The sequence below is a fragment of the Hyposmocoma kahamanoa genome, unplaced genomic scaffold, assembly GCF_003589595.1.
Source record: "Hyposmocoma kahamanoa isolate Upper Pololo Valley unplaced genomic scaffold, ASM358959v1 87, whole genome shotgun sequence".
Taxonomy (NCBI): domain Eukaryota; kingdom Metazoa; phylum Arthropoda; class Insecta; order Lepidoptera; family Cosmopterigidae; genus Hyposmocoma; species Hyposmocoma kahamanoa.
In genome coordinates this window covers 9,726,587-9,749,763 of record NW_020654422.1, presented here as the reverse complement: position 1 = coordinate 9,749,763, position 23,177 = coordinate 9,726,587, and the positions used below count along the sequence as shown (strand labels likewise).

The 23,177-nt window shown below is 34.4% G+C and overlaps 1 protein-coding gene across 4 annotated transcripts; it reads right to left on the bottom strand.

Annotated features, from left to right (window-relative positions):
* Positions 1-1,237: 1,237 nt before the first annotated feature.
* On the bottom strand, positions 1,238-21,601 carry LOC113235339 (zeta-sarcoglycan-like). 4 transcript variants are annotated; one of them, XM_026471016.1, is made up of 8 exons: positions 20,570-21,057; positions 20,458-20,474; positions 19,889-20,367; positions 4,873-5,098; positions 2,740-2,929; positions 2,336-2,528; positions 2,036-2,159; positions 1,238-1,673 (listed from the first exon to the last, which is right to left on the bottom strand). In XM_026471016.1, the coding sequence occupies exons 3-8, from the start codon at positions 19,972-19,974 to the stop codon at positions 1,479-1,481; spliced, it is 1,014 nt and encodes a 337-aa protein (XP_026326801.1). In that variant the 5' UTR covers positions 19,975-20,367; positions 20,458-20,474; positions 20,570-21,057; the 3' UTR covers positions 1,238-1,478. The 4 variants fall into 4 exon arrangements, with proteins under 4 accessions (XP_026326801.1, XP_026326803.1, XP_026326802.1 ...); XM_026471018.1 differs by lacking the exons at positions 20,458-20,474; positions 20,570-21,057 and adding an exon at positions 21,380-21,601 and having other exon boundaries at positions 19,889-20,443; XM_026471017.1 differs by lacking the exon at positions 20,458-20,474 and having other exon boundaries at positions 19,889-20,443.
* Between the last annotated feature and the right edge of the window lie 1,576 nt (positions 21,602-23,177).

Sequence of the window (23,177 nt, the reverse complement as noted above, 5' to 3'; positions counted from 1 at the left end):
TATTTACAACAATGTCAACAAGTATTTACCACAACTATTATGCACGCATATGTATAAGGATGTATAACCGAGGCCTATACATAATAATTATATTTATAAAACTCTAAAGGGGCCTATACATACATAAGTAATATTGAATGTAGCGAACCATGTACATACATTATATTTTACTGTAGTTATACTGATCCCTAACAACAGTTAAGACTCTTTATATACCCTTTACAACCGAAGAATATTCGATATATTAGTTGACACAACGATTTTCTAGAAACATTGAAAATACTGGATGATGTAAGACATCCTTATATGTTACTAGTATTATTGATTGTTATACCCCTAACGTTCAACAAAATTAGATATAAAATATTTTAGCACACGAAAATCAAACATGGCAACCAAAATTGATGACTGCTTTTTTACGAATTGGGACGAAATTTTGTTTGCTTTCATGTGGTAAACTTGACCTTAAAACGGTTCATCTAATTATGTTGGTGTTTAAATACATTATTGTAACTAAAGAGATAATACAAATACAATAAACATTTACGGTGTAATCAAAAGCAAAGGTATAATACAAACTTACGAAAATGTCATTACAATGGGCAGTCATTATTACATTGGTCACTATTGGATAGTTATCTTGAAAAGCCGGTATCCAACACATGCCTTTAACCCTAAAATAGCTAGAGAATTTAGCACGAACAAATCAAAGTAAGTTTTTAATGAAACTTTCATTGAAACTGAATAGTGATGTTACATTGTGCATCTCTTAAAATTGACTTCATGTTACTTTAGACAACTCTAAGCATTAGACTCGATTTTTTTCACTTTTTCAGATGGAATAATTTATACTAAATCATCTCCCGTTTCATCCTAATTGCAATTCCAAAAGGCACTAGTCTTTATTAATTAATTTAATCTTGATACGTTTCAAAATCGTTGTAGTTTTCATGAAATATTAGCCAATCCATTAGATAATTATTATTTTTTATATAGAGTCTTGTCATATTCTTCCTAAATTTTACTACATATACGGTTCTAACGATATCGTTGTAACTAAGCCTTTTACAAATAAAATCACAACATTTAACTCGTATTTTCAATAATAATATAAATAACAAATAAATAACAACAATAAATGATTAACGGCGATAACACGCACACTAATAAGTATAAACCTTTATCTAACATTTAAAAATTAACTTACTGCGCAATATCTCAGAGTAAGACGTTCTCGACAACATAACAATTGAGATAAAAACCTAAAAAATATTAGTCACAAAAGTTTTTAATAACTTCTTCAAATGTAAAATTAAATAACTCCATGAAGTGTTGTTCTTAAAATTATGTTATGCGTGTACTCAGGCATACTGGAGGATGCCTGAACCGTCTAACATAATCTTACAAGATCCTTATTAAAGGCGAAGCTCGAGTACTTTTGATGGTGCTTCTATATTGATGTCTCTTTCTATGCTACATTATCGGCAAATCAAGCTTTCTTCCCGCGCAGCACACGCCCCATGCGGCGGCGCCAAAAACAATTTGCCGTTGGCACAAGCACATAACTGGTAGATGTTCTGGTGATGAGGATCGTGTGAATGAGGTGTCGTTGGAGGTAGGGGTAACGCTGACTTCAGCTTTGGCATATATATGCTAGGAGCATCTAACCGTATCTGGAAAAAGGTTCAAATTTAAACCTGCATGATTATAAATTATGATCAATAAATTACTTTTTCAAACTTAATACCACACTTTTCGTGAACTAATATTAACCCACAAACAGAGAATTTGTAAGGAATGACTGAAATATTTGTAATTTTACAATAAAAATTAAAACGATAACACATAACAATATGCAATAGTCGGCATTATCGCAAAATAGCAACGCAGTCTTAGGATAGAAAAGAGTGATATGCAAAGTGAGTGCATTGAGTGCAATCAAACATTATCTTCTAATATGAGCCTGAAAGAGACGATGTGGAATAATGAGAGTTGAAATTATAGGATACCGTTAATATGTATTGGTAGTACTTACAGCTCCTGCGACGGATTTTAAATGGAAGGTGGAGAGACAGCTGGCACTGATGTCACCTGCCCGCGACTCCAACACGATATTTTGTGCTGCATGCACCTCTAGTGATCGCGTTGGAGATTCTAATCTATATGGGAATGATATAGACTAGGTTATAGGCTTTTACCGATATTTTTTTTATTTATTACTGCAAATAAAAGAAAATAAACGTGGACAACATTGCGTAGATACTATTTAATGTATTCACATATATTTACTGATTTTACGTTTAAAACAGAGTAGATAATAGGAAAATCAACTTACACTAAAGGCTTGGAGGGTGGCGCCTTAACCTGTGACGTTTGGACCGCAGTGTGGAAAGTGATTCCTGCAGGGCTAGTGATGACTAAAGTGTCAGCGCCAACCGTCACAGCATCGTGATCAGCTCCTAGTATCAGTGCTCCTCGGGAATCGCGGACTTCTAGCCGACCCACATTGACCTCTAGACGATCAGGACCTACATAATGATGTGAACTTGTTATTCAGCATATAAAAAGAATATATTTTTGTTTTACCTGTTGTCGACTTCAAAACTCTATAGGTGTACAGTTCTTACAAACCTTATTTAGAGTTTTTATTTCAATGTTTCAGTATATACAGTTTTGTTAGTAGTAAATTTCACATGTTTTATATTACTTACGTAAAAAAATGTGTGTCGGGTTACTCACCTAAAAAAAGTTTACTTTGTAACAAGCCATGAGCATCTCTTGTGGATACAGTGAAATTCCGCGAGGACTCCACAGAGATGGGATAGCCACGCTTAGATTTAATACTCGAGGCAAACAGTGAATCTAGTACTAACGCTTGCCCCAAGAGCTGGAGGCCACCAGGAACGATTCGGAGTTGCCCCATACCCTCCTGAACCATAAATACAATTTTAGTTATGATGAAAACAGAAAAATTTAAATAGCAAAAATATTTAATTTTAAAGAATTTTTACTAGCAGAAATACGATTAGGTGATTGAAAAAATTACCGTCGATTATATAAAGAACACTAATACACTTCGTAATTGTAGAGGCTATCCATAAAGGCTACCCAAGTAGCACACTCAGAAGAGTTCCATACTAATTTATCTAGACTGAATCTTATGGTTGTCTATAACTAGATATAATGTTTTATGAAGGTTTTGTTAAGAGTAGAAACTCTAATAGAGTTAATAGTTTTTTCTTAAATCCCTCTTAAAAGAGGAATTGAAAAAAATTGTTAATGTGAAAATTGCCTTAATGCAGCTCTGTAAAAAGAATGTTTTAAAAGTAATTTTACCCCAAAACTCCTTCTTAAGGTAACATTTAAATAAAATACACTGTAGCGAATATGTATGTAATATTTAATCTATACCTCGTCTAATACACTACTAATAAGTCACTACTTACTAAGATTAAAATCTTAACATAATCCTTTTAGAGATATTCTATATTGCCACTATAGTCTCCAAGTTTTAGTTAGCATAAGAATAATTTGTATAAATGTAGAAATATTTATTTCAGTACATTTTGTAGCTAGATCATATACGAGGACGCTTCTAAAACACAATAAAGAGAAGAGACAAGAGATTTAAGGCTTTTACCGACGATTTGGCTTACGTACGGATTTTCTTTGCATACGAACTTGGTTTGTGTTTATCCCTGGATAACTTTCATATCCATGACACTTTTTTTTATACACTTTAACTTCTACCACTTATCTTAACGACTGTTAATGTACGAACTTCACTACAACCTGTACAACCCGTTTTTTTCTTACGCTTCCCTATTTAATAACTTCTGTATGACGTCATCCAGTCACAAAACAATACCATAAGACAACATTAAGTCTATTGACACTCTATTCCTTCATCACTCTAAAGTAATAACACTATTAATGTTCTGAAGTTGTTCAGTGCAGTTCCTTTTACTTTAAAGAGAATCCTAAAATGGTATATTGAAATGATTAGTGAATTCGGTCATTTTGAAAATGGCGACTGATTATTTGTAATGTTTTGAAGTTTGATTTAATTTAATTAAACTTAATTAAGGTGTGACAGAGGTATAACTAATTATTACAATGGATTAATATCTGTGTAAATACTTCCATTACCAAATACACACAACAGTTTAAAAAAAAAGAAACGTCAGAATTTTAAGAGCTTATATTTTTTTCTAAATTTTTATATAGATTCATACAGATTAGATAAATTTTAGGAATCTATAAATAATTAGTATAATTAATACTTTTCATGCATATTTTCGCCATATTGTTTAATCAGCTTGAATTTTTTAGCCATATTTCTGCGCTTCACACGTGTAAAGTTTGATAAAACTAATCTAATACATTTTATTAGTTGGCATTGACTTGTTGGCCAAGATTTATTTCACAAGTTTCCAAATTTTTAACTCTTTAGGTGATGAATAATTAAAATATACCTATTCCAAATAAACGTAAGCTGGCGTTAGAATAATGTAACAAAAGCATGTTCTTAAAATTATCTATACGTTACTTAATAGAAAAAAACGTGCACTATAAACTATCTTAACGTGTTCTCGAAGTAATTGACTATAGTAAGTTCTCTATGAAAATCTTCTCGTAAGTTTATCCTAAGTCACACCAAAAACCATTGCTCCCCGTGGTTGGCCCCTTTTTACTAGAGGTTAGCTATACAACCTCCTGAAGATACTCGAAGGACAACTTACTTTTAAGCTAGATCATCAAATATGACTCTATTAAATATCCACAAAACCGTAATTAGACTAATTTGTGCCACTTGGGTAGGTACACATTAGAATGAACTTATAAGTTAGGTTTTAGAAATAAAACACTTACGGAATTAAAATCCAACACTTTGAGCACCCACAGCGTAAGTGCAAGGTTGATGACCATCATGAGCATAAGTGCAATAACAAGTATGTAAAGACATTTCTTGCGCCATCCGTAGACGCCCACTTTGAATTGGCTATTGTAGCTGTTCCTGATAGAATCGGCCTTTGTGTCCCGCGACGCATTGTTGTTCAGAATTGGCTCCGGGGTGATCTTGTCAGCGTAGGGTATTCTGAAAATAATATTATGTTGATATGATAAATTGTATTATTTACTTAATAATAAATAATAATAAGAACTTTATTGGTAAACATGGACAATAATTTCATTGCTTAATTAGTTAGTGATTCATTGTTAACAAGTCAGACAATATGCTCCCATACAAGGATTTTAAAAGTTACGTACCGATTACATTTATTTATAGACTTGAAATAGATGTATGAAACACATGCAAAAGCAAAATTAATAATCCGACTTAAATATATTTCATTAAAGTCACAACGGGTTTTCAATATTATTATTTATATGAATACGTAGGTATAAAGTACTTTATTTCTTTTGGTTGAACAATCTCGCTTTTCCTCAAGTATGTTTTAAAATGTACTAAATCGCAGTAAATGTAGCATATTAAAATAATTCAAACGTAGTTTATTACAACGCGCACATAAGTTCACGTAAATGCCATTGAATAGCCGTGAGGGTGAAATTTGTCGCGACGCCAGACGAGTGCTTACACCGCTCGCTGTTTCAAACACATTTCGCTTGCATAAATCAAAACTTTATTTCCTTAGCCCTCAAATTGTGAGACTTTCATAACACATTTTTTTTTTAATATTCGAACATCTAACTGGATCTCGTTTGGTTGTTAATTTTTTTAATTTAATGTGCCTAACAACCACACCGGTTACCTGGGCTCAAACTAGAGAATTTATTGTGCTATGAGTACCAGAACAACGGAATTGCCATCGGGACACTACCCAAAACACTCAAACCAGAACCAATTTTGAAAAGTTTTTTCCCAAATTCCTACCGGGGATCGAACACCCGTCTACAGCGTAAACCCTTAAGCTACCGTGGTTGTCAATACTCAAAACATACTGACATGTCTCGATTTACTCTAAAGATTTAAATTTAACACTATACATCTCATAATAACAAATGTTATAAACAGTCCAGAGTCTAAAATGTAATATCCAGCTTGCTGTTGACTTTTACATTAAGGCAGACTTTATAGGAATATTTGGAGGTTTCCGAACCATTTTAGATTCAAATATGCAAATGCGATCGTTATTTGTGCACATTTAGTGTCGTATTTTCAACAATTAAATATGACATCGTAATGAATCACCCGCGTACGTGGTCATTTGTCAGAAGAGCTGAGTTATTGTAAAGTAAATTTATGTAATAAAATTTATATTTATTGATTGAGTGTACTATTTCTTAAGAAAATATGATACGTAGAAACATAAACTAAATGACACTTTCATTACTGCCAATGTTATAATGGTTTCACGTACAGCACAACTGATATCATTACGTATTCTCAGTGCATGAAAGATACTAAACTGATACTTCCTATTCAGATACAAATCGTGGCTACTTGTGCAAAAGCACACTGCGAGTGACCAGCGACACAGATCGGGTCATAAATTTGCCAGGATTCAACTTGACAGGGCATTGCTCTGAAAAATGCGGAATTTCCATCAACATTGAGAAAGGGTTTGCTCCTAGCCAGGATGTAATTACAAAACCATTGCAATTTATAATAGATAGTTCCCTATAACTTGTCTCACCCACAAATATAAGAAAGTGATAGACATTATTAGTTTTATGAAAATAAAAAAATTCCATGGTGACCTCCGGTTTGCATAACGGTTTTAATGGCGTCTTAATGGCTCGTGTTTGTGGTACCGTCATTGTTTCCGATTGCCATAATACAAGTGCTTTAGTTACTTACTTCGTGGTCAGAGCAACATGTGTGATGTTGTCTAATATTTATATAACTTTTATATTTATAATGAAAATACGTAATTCAAAACTGCTTTCATACTTTTAAATAGTGGAAAACTAAATTAATGAAAGTATTAACTATGACCGAAATGAGTTACACTGATGAATTCCTATCGATGTTGTGTATCATATCAATCAAGTTTGTTATGATTACGATGATACATGTCGGGAGGACATGAACAAAGCGCTCTATCCGGTGGCGTCAGTGGCGAGGTCATAAATTTACGGGGATCCAACACAACCGAAGCATTGCACTGAAAAATTTTGAGCATCCTTACTCGCCCACTGGGATGCTCGCCGCCGCGCCACCTACTCACGAATGAAGTCATCACGTTTTGAATCTGTGTTCTTTATGTGTTTTATATTGTCTGGTTTTGAGTTTACTGCTGACGCCGTCAAACTGACCCGGGGTAAATTCATGTTTGTCTACGTTTGATTTAGAAATGATGAAGTACAAAAAAAGGAAACATTTATTGTTAACTGGTCAAACTAAAGTAATTCTCATTGTAGCTGTATAACTGCTACAGTGAGATTTGAAAGAAAGAGGAATTGACCTGATCTTAATACAATAAGAAGGCGACGAAATGTAATACTAATTATGTAATTGAATTGTTTTATAATTGAATATGAGGACCTACTGACATTTGCATATAATTGTTAGGTAATTTATAAGATGATGATGATAAAGAAAGATAACTATATACTGCATAAACATATTACAACTGAAAAGTGGTGCGAAACCTTAAAAGGAAAATATAAAATTGTGAAAGTATCAGTGCGAGTGTCGGGCACTTTATCTCCCCGGCCAGCCGTCCAACACGTTTGGGGGGTTTACGCGGCATTAGAAACCAATTATAACAATCATGCTATTTGCTCAACCCCCCGCAGACCTTTTTCAAGTTTCCGAATAAAACATTTCTTACAATCAGAATAAAATGCTGATAAAAATGTTGCAACCAATTGGAAAATCTAAGATGAATATCAAGAAATTTGGGACAGTAAATATCACGGGTTTCGTCAACGTTACGACGTAACATGAATGTTACCATTATATTTAATACTGAATAGAGATAAAAGTTAGAAATAGGGTGGAATCTAATAAATTCTCAGCGCGGAAGCGTAAACGATGTACGCCGAGACGGGCACGTAGCAATCCCGTAGCGGCGGCGTAGCCAGCCGCCGCGTAGCCCGTAGCTGGGCAGAGCGTGCCGCAAATGAGCAATATTAATCATCCCCATCACGGCAGCTGACTTCTGAGCTTCCCCCAGATTCTCCTTAATCAGCCAGGATTTTCCTCCTTCTTTAGATGCGAATGCGAAAAGTATTTGAGAAAATTATATTAGACTCAGACACGTATTGATATACATTTTGTCCAGCAAAAGTATGAAACGTTATTCAGTTTTTTATTTAGGCCAGCATATTTTTTGCAAACCACGTTGTCATGTCTTTATTGCAAAATGTGAACTGTACAATCCATGTGGAATTGTAAAAAATAAGAATATCGTGAATATCAATATCGTAATATACATAAGAAATTTACTCGAAAATGTACACACTATTATGTGTACTGTTTGCTCATGATGTTTCTATTCTATGTAAATATCCTTACTTTAACAATAGTATCTGTAATGAAATAATCGAACGTTAAAAAAAACTGAATTTATGCAGTTGAAATCGCAAAAAAAAGACAAAACTACACACATATATAATATATATACATATATGTATAATATAAATATATAAAAGTTTAAAGTACTAACTTAATTTAATGTCAATTAAGTTAGTACTTTAAACTGTCACTACATATTTATCTTGATCTTGATCTTCTTGATCTTGAAATTACACAGTGAAAAATCTAAATTCATTCAATCTAAAATCAAAGATTAAGTTAGTGTGCGTCCTAATTACTTGTTAGGCATATGTTAGGTATATGTTAGCCTCCAACACATAATAAGTATTTTTTAGTAATTACATTCAACTTACGTGAAAGATTCACCTGCCGATCTCATTTCAGTAACCTAAACTTACTTATTCTACGTTCAACATATCGCACAGAAATTGCATTGAATTATTTAAAAAAAAACAACAACCCGACTGTAAAAACGTTTCGCTGGAAAGATAAAAAAAATTAACACCTCTCACTATTTTGAATATTTTTTATAGTCTATGACACTCCCACTATAAAGACGAATCTAACGACACCTCATATGACAAAATCCATCAAGCCGTTTAGGCTGTACAGGTAAACATAGAAATGGACATACTTGCATACACTTGAAAAACATAACTCTCCAGCGGTCGGGCAAAAAGATATACATATCTCATCATATTTAAACAATAGTTTGAACCCGTTAATAGTTATCTCCGTAAATACAAATTATACCAACCTACACCCAAATTAGAGATGTTTACAAATAGCTCCTACTACAGGGCTACAGCCCCGTATCTTTCTACATAAGTTTTGTTTGTTGTGGCCCTTCCTATCAACCTCTTGGTTATACGGGAAGAGCAATATAATCTGTGTGAGCAAGACTACAGGGCTACAATTAAAATACACAACACGCACTAAAATTAACGACAACTTTAAATCACCGTCACATCAGCAGAAAGACATTCACTGCGAACATGGGCCTTCTTAAAAATCACTTAAAACTATTAAATTATAATATTAGTCTTTCAAAGATATACTATTCAACTCTTCTGTTGTATTACTTATATTCTATTGTATTGTAATACTTGTCATATAGAAAATTATAAATAAAATAAATAATATACAATCTCCTAACAGTATTTTGTAATTATTATAAATAGTGATGATAATAACAACAATAATGAAATATTTATGAGACATAAGAAAAACTAATTTAAAACTATTTTAAAAAACTTATTTGATACTTATTTATAATTCTAGATTGCAGAATTAAGGTTTGCATAATCTATTCTCTTTTTGGACTAATATAAAATAAATACAAACAGACGTGGCAAGTCCATTAGAAACGTAAAGCGATACAAATTCTTTTATCACAGAAATTTAAGATGTTTATCGCGCCTTTTCTTCGACTGAACATCAAACATTTTGAAACAAAATTTCTATGAATTTAAGAGCGAATTTACTTATTTGTTTTGTTATCTATTATTATTGGTGCCCATTGTATATAAATATATGAAGTATTGAATTTAGGTTATCACGAGGTTAACTATATGATGTCAAAAATGATCTTACATGAAGAGTCGTGTACCTAACAAATAATGCACATATGTATGTACTGAGCACGCATATGTAATGATACCCGAGCATGATGTGCTGCAGCAAAGTGTAGCGTTATTCAAGTTAATAGCCATTAGTTCGGTTCGTTAGCGGGGTATATTGCTAACGAATGTGCGCGCGACGTGTCGATGTGTTATGTTTGACTCCGGTCCGTCTCCCGCTCGACGGCCGTGCGATTCGCGATCAACGCCCATGTGACTCCCGGTCGGCGCTGAAGCGAGCGCCCGGTTCGATCGTATTAGCAGTGCGGTGAAACGCTCAATTAACACACTCTCCTGTACCGACATAAGTATCGCGACATAAGCATTGTGGGGTAAAGTCTGCTTAATTAGTTTATTTGCATTGCAATCGTATTTTACAATTACTATTATTATTATTTACAATATTAAAATAATCTACTAAAGGCTACAGTTACGCATTCGTTTTATGGATGAGTCAGTAGTAGTAGAGTTCGTTGTGGAAGAATTCGTTCAGGGAAGTACTGCCACCTTACCTAGTTCTGCCGTCAAGTAGTAATGTGAACATTATGCGTTCCAGTTTTGAAGGGTAAGGATGCTGATCACATGGGACTTGCCAACTTATGTCTCAGGGTGCTGGGAGCTGTGGCAGTACCCTTCAGATCTTTGCGATTTCAAGCTTTGAGTGACACTGAAACTATCAAGGATAGGCTTGTGGCTTACCACCAGGTGGACTTGTCCGTCAACGCCAACCGTCAAAAAAAAAAGATTTTTGGTATTGATATTGGAGAACTATGCAAATAATTTGTAATGCAACTAACTATGCCATAAAACTTTAATAAGCCTTGCGGTACTGTGTGGCACAAATATAGAAGAAAAGAACATTAAGAAATATATTTTCCAACTTATCAAATCTCAAGGACTACAGATTGGAAAACAACCGGCAACATTTTGTTCTTATCTGGCTTTATGCTGTGCACATCGATTGCCGGGGATCGGGTGAAATAAGAGATTGCGCAGTATTTCGAGTGTCACCCGGTGAGCTGCGTAGGCTCAGCGGAGCGACATAAATTAACTTTTCAATTTGCCAATGACGTATCGCTAAGATACTGCCGAAATAAAGCCATCCGCGTGTAAAAGGAAACTGGAAGATTCAATATTCTGTTACGAACTATTTCAATGTATATTTCGTCTTGTCCAGTCTTTTATAAGATATGTATATATCTATATATCTTATATATATCTATATATATATCTTTTAGCTACAATAGCATATGTAATAAATGTGCTTATGGAAACGATATTGCCAGTGATTGCTCTCATTTCTTTACAAAACACATGTGAATAAACTTGAAAATCCAGTTTAAATATTTGACTCGCACGGATTGTTTAATCAACGTTTGAATCGCTTGCTGAAACTGTTTCATGTAATGTAAAATTTTCAGTAGCTCAGTTAACGACTCAATATACATAATAAATTAATATATTTATACTCTATTTTGAGCGAATGTGATGATTCACATCATAAACCTGCGTAAAGTGAAAACCTGGGTAAAAATAGTTAGAGCTGTTTTGAAACCACTGTCAGAAAGTTATAAGAAAATCGGGATAAAGAGGCCGCAATATGCAAATGTTATTTAAGGAAATGTTTACTTTAAAGTGGAGGGGTCGGCGGAGGGTAAGCAAAGCGGTTGCATGCAGCAAATGCAACGCAGTGGCCCATTACGGGGTCCATAAATCAAGCGCAATGAAATCTCTTCCTCCTTCGTGTTGGCGGCGACGGATATTTGAGCCAATGCACCGTTGAATCGACAACTTGGCTACTCTAGCCGGTATGCAAATTAAACGATCCCGTAATAACTAAGGATGATGTGGGACGACCAACTCAAACTTTCTCCGACAAGCGAAATGTTGAATAATATTATAAACTGCATATGTGCACGATTTCCACTAAGTAACTAAATAAAGCTCTATGATAAAAAATTAACATAATTCTTAAATTAAACTTGCATTTCCATAAGTTTATGTAAATAAAATTGAAGTCGCAGCCTGCAGTCAGACTTTAATAACACCTCGATGTATTACGCATTCCTTACGAAGAATAACGTTACAATAATAATTAATAGAACCTCAACAGACTCAATTCAAGGCGAGTACAATTATTCATAACTAAAGCTATGTCAAATTCATACAAGCCACGAGGCGCGTTGGTGGCGGCATTCGAAGGAACATCCATTCAGCACCCGCTCAATGGCTTTTGCATGTTGCATTCTGTACTACAACAGTGTTCTCACAGTGTGCTCGATTCTCAATATAAATTTCTATCGACATGAATTTCTTACGACTACTTCGAGAGAACTCGATGTTCCTGTTCGAGACAAAAGTTTAATGCACTAGTCTACTCCTTTTTTGAGCCTTTATGTAGATTATTCATTTGTAGTTTTGCCAAAAAAATATCGTTCATTAAACGGTTCCCGAATAATTTAAAAATTTACAGATAGTATCATAAAAACGATCATATCAAACTCCTAAGCCGGGGTCTTAAGGTTGGTAATCTTGGCTGCTCATACGTTGTCAGCATGTCTTCGTAGCCTATATGCGGCTGCAAGATATGGGTACAGTCGGCAGGGTGTCATGTTCGGTTAATACCCGGCCTGAGAGACATGCCGGCCGGCTCAGCGAAACGTCAAAGGCAAATTGAAAATTAATTTATGCTCGCAAAATTTATCACACAAAGCCCTTGGAGACTGTAAATCTGTCATGTGAGACTTCCTGATTGAAGACGAGTAACCTAGTCAGCTTGTTACATTTTATAAAGTCGATTGTTGATGTTTTTTACATCTTTTACTATTTTGTCTATACGCAAAACAGCCCTTTGCTGAGTACGAAGAAGAGCGTCTACTACGTAAGCTCAATGAAGGTAGAAAACGTCACACATATTCGAAAACTTGTGCAGCTTCTCCGACAGGTTTCATCACAATATTGTGTTACTGCAAAAATAAATTATAATTTAGTGAACCAAAGATATCGTTCGAAAAGATGTTGAGGTTCTGACCTTCACACGAAGATCGAACCTAGAACTGTCTACTTATTGTGTTTAACAGAGTTCTTAAAATATGCCGCTTCTTTATACATTTACGATTTTTAATAGTAAATAAGGATATTGTTTGATTAGTGTGCGATGCGCCGCTATCGTGCGGTGACGTTCAGAACGCACTGACGGGAAGCCGGAAAGAGTCATAAATACTCGCACTCCCGGCGCTCACTTATAAATTAGGATCATAAAGCAGTTGCCGAACTTTGTTGGCGGCACGACGACCATAAAACAATGCTTACGCCGCCTGGGACGCCGGCGCTTGTCTCGCCACTCGCGGTCTTTCAATTTGAACAATATCCTTATATTTAACATGTGTTTAGAATTTTTAGATAACTGACAATTTTATACCTTTGCTACGTATACGAATCATTTATACAATTTGTGAAATAAAGAAATATTTTAAAAATAATTGTATAGAGAGACCAAAATATATATGCCTTTATAGGGCGTTACATGTTAACTGCCCAACACTGTAACATCTATAATTCGCTAAGTATGTGACACGCAATAAATGAATATGAATATGAAATACGAATATACTTATAAAAATCTTGGGCCCGAGAGATTGCAGGAAATTTTCATACCGAATGCTAAGTCACAAACCGATGTGTTTAAACCCACGTTGGGTTTAAACACATCGTTATAATCTAGACAAGTAGTTTAATTAGGCTTAATTTATTTCAAAAAAGTTCTGTATCTAGAGCGAGTGATATAAATTTTAGAAAAAATATACGCTACCTCTATATTTCACATCGTAATCGTAAAACAAGACAGAAAAACCGTTAAATTTAATACAAGCCGCTTTCCTTGAATAATGATTATGTGGCATATTACTTTATTATTTATGACGCTGTACAAGGGGAGAACAACGTGTGAATATGAATCAAAATTTCAACCAATTTTCATATTAATTACGTTTCGCCGCCAACCACGGAACTTTTATCGAGTTAATTATGTATATATAAAGTCAAATAATGGCGCATGTAAATACAATTTGTTATAAAGTCATTGGGCTTTTAATAAGATCAATAATAGTTCATCATGAATAAAACATGTTCCCATTACATTTTTATCTACACAAATATCTTTTGTTCACTGACAAATATTACTTTATATGTTTATTTGAAAATCAAATTGTTCAAATTAAAAAATGTCGCTATACGCAATTGATATTGAAGTTTTTTTTGTGGTTTAAAAAGAAACCTTGAAACTCCATTCGACATTCTTCTAAAAACCAAGTAACTTTTAACTAGAACAGTCAAATAAACAAAAATTAATAACTAAGAGCGACTGAAATTACATTACGAACTTGTTATTTATAAATACAGACAGATTTGACAAAAATGTCAGGTATTTAATTAGTGTAAATTTTAACACCGTGGCTGACATTCGTAAATACCTATGTATAAAGGTATTTTGGAATTAATGAGACGTATTTTATTCATGCACGTTGCACATCCTCAGTGTTGAATTAATTCTCAAATGACACATTTAAGCCGCATGAAACATTTTTTTAAAATACAACTACAAACACTTGCAAGTTTGAAACTTTGAAACTGTGTTTAATAATTATAATTTAAGACCATTCATAATTTTACATTTAACCAATAAAAATAAGAAGAATTGAATTAGAAGAAAATTAGAATAACTACTACTTCTGCCTCAGAAAAAATGATCATGAAACGAACTTCGTTCCTCAAGTTTTTAATAGAGACCACAGATGTGCAAGTTTAACTGATTATTCAGAGATCGCGAAATCGTTTGGAAGTAATTCGTGAGGGCGTGTCCCGCTGCCGTCGGGGTACTTGAAGTTAGAGGCCGAAGTTGAACCGGCTTGCTCCACTCATAAACTCTGCGACAACTTACGTACAGCTTAAGTATTATGGATTATGTGAGGGGATCTCGAGACATAATCTGTTTAAAAGTGTATCGCAAGAGCGAACACATATTAACAAAGATTGCATTATACAATTTTTACACCTTAGGCGTAATATGCTCATATTACTAATTAGTAAATTATGTTTAAATTTAGTTCTTTGTTTCTCTCACAGTACTTTGTGTTTGTTACAAGTTACGTGAGAGAGTCAAACTGAAGCAAGAATAATAAGCGAATGGGAAAAAACATCGATGACAAAGAACAAAGGGATTTTGTAATAAATATATTTCAATTCAATCTAGTATCTACCAAGGGGTAAAGGTTGTCGATGAGAATAAAGATTATATATCCCTTCGCGTCGCATCGGTTCCTTTGGCTAGAGCCGGATGCGTGTAAATAATTCAGTCGATGCGAGTTCTCGGGGGTTTCGGATGGAATACCAACATCTGAACTGTGATTGCACACGATAAATCCACTCCACTCAACACTCGTATGTTAACTACGCGCCGGGCTGATGTTGATGTTAATTTAAATTCGCTAGTGTCGTCCACCGATTGACGTCGACGCTCTGAGACTTTAACGTCAGCTAATTTTACGTACTTTTGGAGATATAAATCTTTTTTCATTCATCTATTGTATAGAGAACTTATGCTCACTGAATGCACATTAAGTAGTTTATACAATTTACTACCTCATAATTAAAAATAAGTTGAAAGCTAATCTACGCAAAAATTAATTAATAATTGAGTACGAAAGTTACGTAATATTCAAGTTTTTTTTTTTTATTGAATGTGACTATGTTTGATCATTGATCACCATGACTTTCAATTATTTTTGTGAAATTACACTACTAGTTTGTTATAATTATTAATAGAAAGATCGAACACTTAGAAAAAAATCCTTCGATTCGGCTGGATTCGAACCAATGTATTCCAGCAAACCATGCCAGAGTTACGTAATTTCAAGAAACTATAATGTGTATAAACCAACATTTAATTCATTTGTAACAGAGTAATATGGCTGGTTCCTTTAATAATGAGATCTCGTAATTATCGGCGGAAAACGCGGTTGTATTAGCGACGTGCGATTGCGCTGCGCGTCACGTAGCCCCGGCTTTGGTCTGTTTGCGCCCCGCGGACATGCTCACAGATTACTCCTGCCTTTTTACTATACCATATTCCACCGTAGGATTAATTAATTATTACTGCTAGCTCCTAAGACTACTTTGTTGTTATACATTGCAATGTGACTCTATGAAAAAGGACGTTGAATTTCCATAATATAAGATTTGCTTGTATTAAATAAACTAGGTACATTAAACGAAAATGTTACGAATTACGAAACAGGTAACAATGTCGCTAGTCTGTTATAAATGTTAATTCCCAAATGGTGCACAATTAACGCGACACAAATTCAACGGTTGCATCAGAAATATTAACAAACAGTAATTTGCTATCTCTTGTCGAGTTTTCCAAATAATCAAATTAACCGCCATTGAAATGATTTCAGTGATTCCAAATATTTTAATTGACAAACAGAAATTTTGGGCGGAAAATAACGCTTAAATTGTGCTTGCAGTTGCGGAATGTTAATTCAATGAATAAATATCACGCCGATTTCAAACTCTATTCTTTGTATTTATAGTAAGTATGCTATTATGCTATTGTACAAAGATGCACGTTTGTTGAGCCGACAGTAATACACTAACTATAATTGTAGTATTGAAACCGGCAGTCAGTAGGGAAGGTAACCACTACCTATTGATATTCTCATACTTATGCGTTGCCGACCGTGGGACAGAAAATTTTAAATATCCTGTGTTTGTGATTGCACTAGCTCTCTTATCGTTCAATTTTATCGATCATTTTACTCATTATCATCGGTTTGCAATTTATCTTCAGTAATATAATAGGATTTAAATACTCCGACTCATGTATCTTCAAAGTTTCAAGCACATACCACCTTGATGAATTAATCAATGCGCATCTAACTAAAACAGTGTTCGCGTGACTTTTCATAATTATCACCGATTTCATAAAGCAAATTGTTGGTTTTAGTAAAACTTTCCTTCAGTTGTATTAGTCGGAAATTGATCGCTAATGTAGTTTCAACTTTTTGATCATTAACCTTATACGATACGAATTGATCTCTAAAATGCGTTCTACGTTCTATTTACTTTTACACACAATACGTAAATTGTAATGCAAGGTTTTTATTTTACAATTCACAACTAAAAGCTAAGTAACAAAATGAAAACAACTTACTACGCCGCATAATGAAAAGTGAATTATCAATTCTGTACTTTAATTATATAATTTGCTCAATATTAAGCACTATGTATTTGCAATGGAACATAAAATTCACGAACAACTTATTTATGCGGAGGTGCGTCGGCTCGTAAAGCTCGACAAGAGGATTTCTGTTTGTGAAGTTTCTTTTTTATTTTAACTTTATCTGTATACGCTGTGTACGCAAATGACTACGAATACACAAGCACAGAGCTGCCGCAGAACTTCAATAAATCAATTTGTACACTTACCGCGTACTTATAATGTTCGTTCCGTTGAATCCCCGACCCGGACGTGTCGCAACCGAATACGCAAAATGCTTAAGTTTGTCACTCTAGTACCTGTATAATCAAATCCGTCCCAGCATTGGAGAAATATCTTTTGTGTTCAAGAAAATGCTAAAAAGATTTACTTGTTGTTGTTGTCTGTAATATTAAGTTTATGAACTAGAGATTACTTTATGTTATATACAAAGTCACTTTTACAACTTTTACAAATGTTGTTAACTTCGTACACTTCTTTATGTGTGAAGGGGGGTACAATAAAGTTAATAAAAAAAGATATTTGGACAAGTGTCTGATTATTCGCGTGGATTTTAAGTTTTATTAGTTTCTAAGACAAAAGAAACCGAAAACGTTGTCCAACCGTATTCATTTTGCATCACAAAGTTAGATGTGTTTGTCGTTCTATTTTAAACGCGATAACGCCAACTTTCCAGTCCTCGAAATGTGAATACCTTGTTGCGAAAATGTGACTAACGGAAGTACAAGTAACTCGACTGTCCTTCCGCGGCACACATTCAACCATGTCGCCTGGCGAATCTAAGATGAGCTCGGACTTTAGTTCATTCATATCATTTCCAAATAGTAAAATCTACCTCATCCCAAATAACAAAATCGGCAGACTTTTTTCATAGTTCAGATAATAGTTGTTGAGTATACGTTCTCCTCCAGCCGTACAAATGGGCTGTGGGACGGTTGCTATTCAAATATTTTATAATAACTCGTCGCCTGAGCTGAAGGAAATTTATTTTAATTCATTATTATGTTATTACACGTATGAAAAACATTGACGATGTTTACCGTAAAAGAATGAGGACTTCTATTAGACTGAAATATTATCACAAACTTAGTATTGATACCAAACGAAGAGACCATACACACGATAAAATCGGAATATCTTAAATGGTTGTAGAGCCATTTCCTCACAAACCATCAACATTGTAATGAAAATAAAATCCTGTCGAGGAGAATAGACTTTAAAGTTGAAAAACAGTTTCAGCATCTGTGTTATGAATGATATTCTCTAGACAATAACATAAACCGCGAAGTAGCTGGAGGCGTCATAAGAATTTAAATGTTCTACAAACTTATCACGGTCGCGTTTCTTTCACTGGTTACAAACTTTCTACACTTAATTTATATGAAAATTTCTTTCCCTATGAGTTGAACACATAATTCATTCGAGAACAGCATGAGATTTATACTTTATTTTAGGAGTCTGTTCATGACACTATTTCTGGCGCTCGCCGAGATTATAATATTGTGATAGCCTCCTTTTCATGTTTTTTTACTATTATTTTTTATAAGCTTTTTATTCAACCATAACCGACAACGTTCAAGCATTAACTAATACTTAGATTTGCCTGAGTTACAAATATGTTCTTTCGCTGTGGTACAACCCTTGCCATTAGTGCTTTAATGACTTGAATTTGATCCATTTTAATAGTACTTGACGATAATAATTACAATTGACGATAATTTACAGTTAACCAAGCTATCCGTAACAGTTAGAATGCCAAAAAAGCTCGTCTAACAGAAAATTACGGTAATTTGTCCTACTTTGGTACTTCTCAAAAGTTGTGCTACTAAATTAAGAGAAACAGAAGTGGGTAGGAAGTGAAAGTGAAGTTCAGTTGAAAATAATGAAGATTACAAATTCACGGCCATTGAGTTCCGCGCTCCGGCGAACCTTTGACTCCCAGCCCCAGCCGCTTGTTGGACTAAATTGAGAGAAATAATAGGACTCATTTGTTTTGGTTTAGAGGTTTAAATTGTAACCCTTTGGATTAATTACTCAACAATCAACACGTTTACTAAAGTTACAGAAAAACTTCAGTAGTACAATCATAATGTTACGAACATGGTTCGCATTATGTTTTACAGCCTGTAAATATGTTTATACTCAAGGTGTAGTGTTTTAAAACTCAATTATGTTTTGCAATTCCGAAAGCAAGTTGAAGCCGCTTAGCAAACATAATCGTAAGACAATTATTGCTCTGCGAGTGAAAATAAGAGCAAAGAAGATTTTCGTATATCATTTAGTAATATAAAAATATAATAACATTTCTACTTTAGAAAATTTTGTGATGGAAATGAGTTACCAGCATCATTAAAATGAAGAAAATAAACGATGCAAAATAAGATGATATTATGAACGAATATGTACATCAGAAAGTTAGCACATTACACAAGAATTTCTTTAATTTATTTCTTTAATAAAAAACAAAATTAAAAAAATACTTACTTTCTTCCTTTATGATCGGTATAGACAATGTGGTTCCTGGCCGCAGGAGTCTGTCGATTCCGTCCTAAAGAGTGAGTTTCCATCATGGTCGCAGCATAAGCCTTCTTTCGATTCTTGAACTTTCAACCAGCATCCATGCGAAACTACTTCAAAGGGACTTGGCGTGTAGTTGTCCACTTTTGGACAGATACACCAGTTATTCCTATCACCTATAGCGAGGTTATCACAGTTGGAGACTAACAACTTCAGGTGGCTAGCTTGTTAGTACCGACCAGCTTTCTCCGACATCGCGCCGTCCTTCGGCCACGAAACTTCTGTCCTGTTGATTTTGTTTAACGCTGCGTCTTTAGTTAACCAACGTTTTCGTAACCGAAGCTTTGTCTTCACTTGTTCACGTTCTCACTATACATATTATTGGAGCAATTAATATTAAAATATTAGTCATTCTTTTATATTTAAATCAATCTCAACACAACTGTCTGACATTAAATACTTTTATAAAGCTACTGTTTTCATTTGTTGTCTTGGTTAATCGCAACAACACCTAAGTTCAAACTGCAAGTATATACCATAAATAGTTGTGTTACTGAAAAAAATATTGATACATAGATTCCCGCGGAACAGGAAAAAGGACTGTATACCCCCGAGTATATAAGACTGCTTATATTAGAACATATTTACCTTTAGCGAGTAGGCGGAGCCTTAGATTGAGGCGGGCTTATTTGGAATCAACAAAGACGAGTTGGGACTTTTGTTTATGAATATCAGCAAACCAGTACGTTTTTTACTTTCCTGACATTCTATGTTTAACTAAAAAGCGTACAAAGCCGTTGATCAAGGCTTTGAAAACAAGCTTAAAATTCAAGTTAGCGACAAATTGTTTAACTAACCAGAATATTTTCGAAAATAAAATAATTCGTACCGGCAGCAACATTTTCCCATTCCATAAATTATATTTTGCAAGACAGTGTACAAATGGGCTTTAATTAACTGGGGAATGTCAGGCAGACGGCAAGTATGCCGTCTCGCCCGCCACCGCCTGTAGCGCCCGCCGCCGCCCAGCCAGCGGCGCTCCGCGTACCTCCCGACACGCTAACTACGATTTACATCCACTCTTATTTATTTACACACTTAGCTACAATTTAATTTGACAATAAATTTAATTTAAGGGGATTGAACTGGTGAAATATTTACGAGAGGGTCCAATGCTATTCTAAAATTATTACAACCTTTATTATGGTTCTGTACAGGTAACGATAAATGAAGACCACTAAAGTAAAATTGCTACTTTTTCATTTCGATTCATGAAATAAAACGCATTAATCTTATATTCCTGCTAAAAAACTGTTAAAATTTCATCGATAATAATAAAATAGTTTTATAACATCAAGTTGTGTTTAGTTAATAAAAGAAATAAAAATTTTAAATTTCTGTTCTAAAATTTTGCGTCTTAATGAAGAAATTCAGTTCAGTATACTTTTATTTAATTACACTATTTAAATTTAAAACGTAGATCATAAAGAGTAGAGTGCTACGAAATAAGTTGCGGTCGCGGCGCGCAAGCGAGCAAAGTGCCGGTTCGCTCAGTGTCAGGGCTCGCAGCCGACTGAGCTCTCTACTCTATGCTCTACAATTGTCTTAAACCTGGTAGAGCAACAAAACAATAATCAACCCTATGGTACCAAACACAAGGTCTGATTTTGATTGAGCGATGGCGCTTAAAACCGTCGCCTACGATGAAGTGAGAATTCTCAGCATAAGCTACGAAAATTTAATTCTTGGCACGCGAGCATAATGACGCCTTTAGAACTGAGGATGACTCGGATCTCAAAATTTTCACAAGATGACAAATCTCTTGAGTGAAGACTTCTATGCCCAAGATCTGAGAGTCGAATTTGCAGGTAATACTCCTATAAGGGAGGCGGTCGTAAGCCTTAAGGGGTGGCGCGTAAAACACGCGCATGCGTCTCTCTTCTGAATAATTTCAGAAACTCTGAACTTGTACGAAAGCTAAACTGATTAGCGTTCGAAATTTATTGGGATCAAACATTTTTTTCCCCTTTTTTCTAAGTATCTACTATTAGAAAAGTTTCGACATTAATATAAAATTTCAAAAATGATTATTTGATTGGTAAGTTAGTATTTTGTTACGTATAATATATCGCTTATTTTTGATTTATGATATATTTATATATATTTATATTATGATATACTTATACTGTTCTTTAAATAAATCCAATGGGAACATGTTATTGTTCACATGTTATTGTTCACATGTTATTTTCTTAGGCAACAATTTATTGTCGCTTATTCCAAGGGCATTTTCTTCAAATATTTAACAACATCATATGTTTCAAAATAATGCGAAGTAATGTAACAAAAAGCACTTTTAATTAAAGATGACGGACGTAACGATGCCGTAAACATTCAAAGTTGCATGTTAATTAATTGCAAAGCATCTCCCAACCTAACTAAGTTTGGTTAATAAAAACTACTAGCCCGACACTTTCTTACTCTACGGCGAAGTTTTAGCCGCATTTGTTTTCCGGATGCGGTGTACAGCGCGGTGTGTTGCGGACTGGCCGCGGCCGCTCTGCCGTGATGTAACTCTCAATATGAGCTTTGTTATCGCTTTGCGCCGCCATTTCTTGTGTCATTGCATTGAATATATCGGCTGCTTTCCTTTGTGTACGGAATATTGCTCGTCTTTTGTCGGAATGAACGTTGCCTCCCCGCGAGTTGTTTCAGCAAAGAATTTCGCGATTGCAAAGTAATATTTCCCCTTAAGAATTTCGATGTGTTTCTTTCATGTCGCAGATGACTTTACCCTGTATTATATTGTGGTGAAATGTTATTTTCAGTTCGGTTTTCAATATCGATGGCTCTTTGAAACTTCTATGAAGCATCGTAAGTTTGATGAACATCTAATATTTTATATTTCTCGCTATTGTAAGTCGCGAAGGCGCGAGAGTGCATTTTGTGTTTTCAAACTTATTTTATTGTCTTTTAGAATGTTCTCGTACTTTCTCTGCTGTACAATACACCCTCTCCTGGACATTCTTGTACGACATCACCTTTACTTATTCATATATATAGAGTCCAAGTGCCTTTCCAAATAATGTAACATCACAGATCAATATCATTGATGATTAATTTAATGAAAGTTAATTAATGAAGATGGCATGTATTTGTTGACCATTACCGTAGAATAATTAGTCATAAGTAGTATATAAGTATAAATATAAAAAAGTTTAGAATTCTTTTTAAGTAATACACGCACCAGGACATT